This window comes from Mastomys coucha, unplaced genomic scaffold, assembly GCF_008632895.1.
Source record: "Mastomys coucha isolate ucsf_1 unplaced genomic scaffold, UCSF_Mcou_1 pScaffold22, whole genome shotgun sequence".
NCBI classification, from domain to species: Eukaryota; Metazoa; Chordata; class Mammalia; order Rodentia; family Muridae; genus Mastomys; species Mastomys coucha.
In genome coordinates this window covers 146,641,376-146,648,147 of record NW_022196905.1, presented here as the reverse complement: position 1 = coordinate 146,648,147, position 6,772 = coordinate 146,641,376, and the positions used below count along the sequence as shown (strand labels likewise).

The window sequence follows — 6,772 nt, the reverse complement described above, 5'->3', positions numbered from 1 at the left end:
AAGAATGTGATTTAATTCTATTTACTCAAAATATGTTTTTAAATGTTAACAAATTCAGATAAATTGAAGTCATGTAACTTTTCTCATCATAGTGCAATAAAAGTTAAAAAAAATTAAATTAAATTTTTAAAAAACAACTTTCAATATCAAAGACAATTTGAAATATTTTATTCATTCTTAATTCATTGTAACAGAGACTTACTATGTAGCACTGGCTAGGTAGACCAGGATGGCCTTAAGCTAACACTCTGTCTCTACTTCCCAAGTACTGGAATTAAAAGTATGAGGCCACCACATCCAGTCTGTTTTGTATACTATGCATACTTGTGTGTGGATGCATGCATGTGAGTGCAGGTACCTGTAGAGACCAGAGGACAGCAGACATTTCTGGAGCTAGAGTAACAGGTGGCTGTTCTGGAAACTAGGCTCAGGTCCCCTGAAAAAGCAATACATGCTCTTAACTATTGATCCATCTTTCCTTAGGCCCCAGTTTTTTTACATTTAAATTTATTTTATTTTGTGTACATGTGTGTAAATGGTCAGCTTGGAGGCAGGAGCCTCTACCCACTGAGCTATCTTGCTGGCCTCTAAGTTTTTCTTTCCTTTTTTTTTTTTTTTTTTTTTTTTTTTTTTTTTTTTTTTTTTTTTTTTTTTTGGTTTGTCTTTGTTTATTTGGGGGTTTTGTTTGTTTTTTGTTTTGTTTTTCGAGGCAGGATTTCTCTGTGTAGCTCTCACTGTCCTGGAATTCACGCTGAGAATCAAGCTGACCTCAAACTCAGACATCCACCTGCCTCTGCCTCCCAAGTGCTAGGATTTAAGGTGTGTGCCTCTACACCCGGCTTATATTTTATTATTTTTAATTATGTGAAGGAATGCTTGTATCTAAATGTGGGTATTTGCACATAAGTGCAGGTGCATGCACAGGTCAGAGGTGTCAAATCTCCTGTAGCCAAAGATACAGATGGTCTTGAGCCACTTTGTACTGGCTGGTTTTGTGTCACATTGACACAAGCTAGAGTCATCAGAGAAGGATCCTCAGTTGAGAAAACGCCTCTATGAGATCCAACTACAAGGCATTTTCTTAGTTACTGATCAGTGTTGGAGAACACACCTCATTGTTTCATCCCTGGGCTGGTGGTCCTGGGTTCTATAGGAAGGCAGACTGAGCAAAGCAGGGGAAGCAAGCCAGTGAGCAGCATTCCTTCATGGCTTCTGCCCCAGCTCTGCCTGCAGGTTCTTTCCCTATTTGAGGTCCTGTCTTGACTTCCTACAGTGATGAACACTGGAAGTCACGCTAAATGAAAGTGTAAGCTAAATAGACCCTTTCTTCTCCATGGCAACCCTAACTAAGACACACCTCACGTGAGTGCTGGGAAATGAACTTGGTCCTCTGGAAGAACAGCAAGTGCTCTTAACTTCTGAGCCATCTCTGCAGGCCCCAGTGTCTGTGTGTGTGTGTGTCTGTGTGTGTGTCTGTGTATGTATCTGTGTGTCTGTGTGTGTGTGTGTGTCTGTGTGTCTGTGTGTGTGTGTCTGTGTGTGTGTGTCTGTGTGTGTGTATCTGTGTGTGTGTCTGTGTCTGTGTGTCTGTGTGTGTGTCTGTGTATGTGTGTCTGTGTGTGAGTCTGTGTCTGTGTATGTGTCTGTGTGTCTGTGTGTGTGTCTGTGTGTGTGTCTGTGTGTGTGTCTGTGTCTGTGCCTGTGTGTGTGTCTGTGTATGTATCTGTGTGTCTGTGTGTGTGTCTGTGTGTATGTGTGTGTGTCTGTGTGTGTGTGTCTGTGTCTGTGTGTGTGTCTGTGTGTGTGTCTGTGTGTGTGTCTGTATCTGTGTGTCTGTGTGTGTCTGTGTGTGTGTCTGTGTATGTATCTGTGTGTCTGTGTGTGTGTCTGTGTGTCTGTGTGTGTGTCTGTGTGTGTGTGTGTCTGTGTGTCTGCGTATGTATCTGTGTGTCTGTGTATGTGTCTGTGTGTGTGTCTGTGTGTGTGTGTCTGTGTATGTATCTGTGTGTCTGTGTGTGTGTCTGTGTGTCTGTGTGTGTGCCTGTGTGTGTGTGTCTGTGTGTGTGTCTGTGTCTGTGTGTGTGTGTGTGTGTGTTATAAGTGTGTATGGGCACATGAGTTAGAGGTGGCTGTCAGCTCTCCAGGTAGGTGCTGGGAAACTGAGTTGGGTACGTTGCAGGAGCAGCAAGTGTTCTTATGTCTCTGAATTCTCTTCAGCTCCCACTTTCTCCTTTTTATTTAGTCAGGACCTTAACTGTGAAATGAAATGGTACCACACACATTCAGGGTCTTCCCACTTTAATTAACCCAGTTAACCAACTCCCTACCAGGCATGCTCAGATGTGTGTCTTCTAGGTAATTCTAGATCCTATTAACCATTACTAATTCTACAAACATTTATTTCTTCCTTGCTTGCTTCCTTTCTCTTTCTTTCTTTCTTTTTCCCTTTCTTTCTTCTCTCTCTCTTTCTCTCTTTCTTTCTCTCTTTCTTCCTTTCTTTCTTTTTCTTTTTTAAGACATGGTTTCTCTGTGTAGCACTGTCCTGGAATTCGATTTGTAGACCAGGCTGGCCTTGAACACAGGCCTGTCTCTGCCTTGCAAGTGCTGGGATTAAAGGCATGTGCCACCATGCCAGGCTCAACGAACATTTTTATTGCATCATTCATTCATTCATTCGTTCGTTCGTTCTTTATCATTCCTTGTGTGTGCACATGTGGTACTCAGTGCCCATGTGGAAGTGAGAAGACAACCTGAAGAAATTAGCTCTCTCCTTCCACCATGTAGGTTCCAGAAATCAAACCCTGACCACCAGCCTTGGCAGCAGCATCTTTACCTGCTTAATCATCTCACCAGCCCTCATTCTATAGACATTTATCAGACCCAGGCGATGCCTTATTCTAAGCCTTGGCTTAGAATACAAGGAAAAAGATATCCTCTGCCCCAGGTTTTTATATTCTAGTATTCATGGGGGTGTAAGTGCCCTGGGTGCCTCTGGCTGAAAATAGGTATTTGATATCACATCCACAGAGGTGAAAAATGGACTTGAGAGCTATGGAACCTTAGTCCTGCCAAGGTCCAGGCTCATTTGTGACCGTGAGTATCGTTTGAGGCCAGCCTGGACTATATGAGACTCTCAAAGAGGTAGGGTAAGGGAAAGAGAAAGAAAAAGGAGTTATTGACAGGTTATAAAAATCACAATGCTATGCAGCAATTCCCACACATCCTCTTCTCCACTAAAGAAGCCACACAAAGTCCGTGCCCACTTCATCATGCATCTTTATCATCACCATCATCTCATTCTGTATTTCCAGACCCTCATCTTGGACCTGCCCCCTGCTCCCTGCCCACTCCCCATCCCCGTCACCATGCCCCTCATCCCAGTCCCCATCCCTGTCCCTCTGCAACATGTGGAGGGCAAGCTCAGTTCTCAATCGACCGACCTCAGGAACCGACCTGCAGGCCACAGCAGCGGGCTGCTGTCCAGTCTATGCTTGCACACTGGCAGTGACACATTGTTCCCTCACGAACATCCCACGAGCCACAGCCAGAGCCACAGGAACAGCTCGTGACTGCTGAATCTGCGAGGAAAAAAACCCTGAAAAGCTGGAAGACTGCAGTAATGGGAGGCAGAGATGGGTGAGGGGGCTAGAGGCTATTACCATGGAAATAAGAGTGCAAGGTGATACAGTGGGAGACTAATGGACCTGGAGCTGGGCTGAGAGGTAAGAAGACTGGGAGCCTGGGAGGGAGCCCTAAGGACGGACATGTTGAGGACCCAGGCAAGACAGGCAGAGGAGTTTCAGGGAACTTCCAGAAAGTCTAAACAACAGAGTTTGCACTCACCTTCTGGGCAGGAGGCCAGCTTCCCTCTGGAGGACACTGTCCAGCAGTGCAGGGTAGCTTTCTTTATTGCAGCTGTCACTGCAGAAGGGAAGGTTGACGGGGTTACACAACCAGGGTGCCCCAACTCCATCTTTGCAAGGGGAGAACTTTGGGTTTGGGGCTGACAAATTCTTCCCGGCAGAGTGAGAAGATGATTTGGTAGCTAAAGAGTTTGACTCATGCCAGGCAGTGGTGGGCATGTCTTTAATCCCAGCATTTGGGAGGCAGAAGCAGGTGGGTTTCTGAGTTCGAGGCCAGCCTGGTCTACACAGTGAGTTCTAGGACAGCCAGGGCTACACAGAGAAACCCTGTCTCAAAAAATCCAAATTAAAAAAAAAAAAAAAAAAAAAAGAGTTTGACTCACAAGTTGAGGGACTAGAGCCAAGATCCCCAGAACCCATTTAGAAGCCATGTCTGCATGGTGTGGTGGCACCTATAATCCCAGCATACAGGAGACAGACAGACATGGAGTCTCCAGAACAAGATGGCAAACTAGACCACTACAAACCCACAAGCCCTGGATTCAACTGAGCGATTCTGTCTCAACAAAGCAGAGAGTGGGATGATAACACTATATCAACTTCAATTCTCCACATGCCTATGCACACACATGCTCCTTCACATATGTGCACCGCATATATAAACATGCATACACAGATATGTACAGCACATGTTCATGGTAAAATATTTTGCCCCCAGAGAGCCCAGCTCACACCTGTACTCCAAACACTCAGGAGGCTGAGGCAAGAGGATCAGGCACTGGAGGTTCACTCCATGGATCACAGAGTGGGACCTTTTGGAGAGTGGGGAGACTTGGGGTTGGTGGTTGGAAGAAGCTAGGATGTGGGGTGAACCATGATCAAGGTAGGGCAGGATGAAGTTGGGTTGGAGCTTGTAGACAGGGTGAGTTTGAGGCTGAGGGTAGCCTTGCAGCTAGGTGGGTCTGTACCCATCAGGGATGAGGTAAGTCTGTAAGAGTCCTCAGCAAGGTTGGATGGGGGAAATTCTCACATAGGGAGTTGAAGTCTTGATTGATCTTCTTGTCAATGGCTTCATCCATGGGACATGGTGGCACGCTGGAGCCCAGCAGCCCCGGGACAAGAAAGAAAAGGAAAAGGAGAGGAAATGAAAAGTTCTTCATCCTGTAGGTACTGCAAGAGACAACCAAGAATCGTACCTTAGACCAGACCCTTCCCATGCTGGGGGGAGTCAGACTGCAATGTCCTTTGGTTTCTCAGGGACACATGTATGGACATTCAGCGGCTCTGGGACCTCCACATCGGTGCTCTGGCTAGGGGATAGCCGTCACTTACCGTGGCAGAAGACTCAGTGGTACACAACTCAGTTCTGGGCACAAGTTCCTGTCCCACAGCTCCTTCTTATTGCCCTCTGGATGGGGCCCATCCCGCCTTGAGTAATAAGTATCCTGGCCCTTTGCTTTCCATTGCCACATCTGACCCCAAGAGAGGCAAACTCTAGATGCCCCAGAGGAGGGATTTCCCTCCTGCACAGCCCTTCCTGCATTAGGTTATGCTCAGGAGGTTGTCTAGAGATAACTCCAGGGACCACGGTGGGAGGGGCAAGGCTAGGAATCGGGACTTCACCTGCAGGGCTGGAGATGCAAACTGAGACACTGTCCCTGTATGATCACAGCTGCCATAAGTGTTTCTTTGTTTGGCAAGGATATACACTGTAGTCAAGCTCAACCACCTAAAATCTAGACAACTGCTCAACTGCTGAGTCCCACCTCAGACCCTCAGTAGGGAATTCTAGCCAGGCACCCTACCTCTCAACCATGCCTCCAGCCCCTCAGTAGGTAGGTGCTTTACATCTGAGCTACACCTCCAGCCCCTCAGTGGTGTGCTCTACACAGATGGTCTACCAAGGAGCTACAGACCCAGCCCCTCATTGGGAGACTAAGCAAGAGCTCTACCACTGAGAAGGGACCTCCAGCCCCTTCCTGGGAAGTTCTCAGCCATTACCCAAAACATCTCACTGGGGGAATCTATGCAAGAGCTCTGCTTTCTGGTGCAAGGAGCAAGGGGCCTGTCCCTTTGGAAATCCCTCTTTCTCAATAGTAATTAAAATGATAAATCTTGGGTAGTCATAGCTCTGGCCCACGCACAGAATATCCGTGTGTGTAAATGACTCGATAGAACCTGGTTTATCTTCTCTGCCCTTAAAAATATTATTTATTCATTATTGCATGTGTATGACACGTGTGGGTGTAAATGTGTGCATGTCACGGTGTAATGTGAATGTGGAGGCCAAAGGACAACTGGAGGTGGCTATGCAAATTCTAGGGATTGACATCAGACTGTCAGGCTTTTGAGCTGTTCCACTGGCCTCTCTGTCTTTTAATAAGATTGGGGCTGATGCAAAGTTGAGATTAGCAGAAAAAATTTATAAATTGGACAAATGAAAAGATTTTAATATTTATTTATTCATTCATTCATTCAAATTCAAGCTCTCACGTAGGCAATGCAAGTTTGAAATGGGTAGCCAAGAATGACCTTGAACTCCTGACCCTCCTGCATTCTAGATGCTGGGGTGGCAGGGACGCACCACTCTGCATGGTTTTCGTACTGCTAGAGCCTGAGCACAGGACTTTGTGCCTGCCAGGCACTCTAACTGAACCAGCCTACCCCTGCACCCCGCCCAAGATTTGCCTCTTTCCTCTTCAGCGTAAGTGGATTCAGATGGTGTATTTTTCCTTTCCACCTGGCTTCTGTGTTCATGCAACTTCAATGGCCATTGCCCACAGAGCACACAGCTGCTTTGAGGTCTCCGTTCCCAGGCATTGCTGGAGACTTGAGGTGGACAATTTCCTTTCAAAGGTCAGATGTAAACGTACCTGGTTCTGTGTCCATGGGGTCTGTCATAACTTCTC

At 46.5% G+C, this 6,772-nt stretch overlaps 1 protein-coding gene across 1 annotated transcript; it reads right to left on the bottom strand.

Moving 5' to 3' along the window:
• Positions 1–3,258: 3,258 nt before the first annotated feature.
• On the bottom strand, positions 3,259–5,276 carry Retn (resistin). The gene is made up of 4 exons (XM_031342478.1): positions 5,196–5,276; positions 4,894–5,033; positions 3,844–3,921; positions 3,259–3,578 (listed from the first exon to the last, which is right to left on the bottom strand). The coding sequence occupies exons 2-4, from the start codon at positions 5,021–5,023 to the stop codon at positions 3,442–3,444; spliced, it is 345 nt and encodes a 114-aa protein (XP_031198338.1). The 5' UTR covers positions 5,024–5,033; positions 5,196–5,276; the 3' UTR covers positions 3,259–3,441.
• Positions 5,277–6,772: the final 1,496 nt, after the last annotated feature.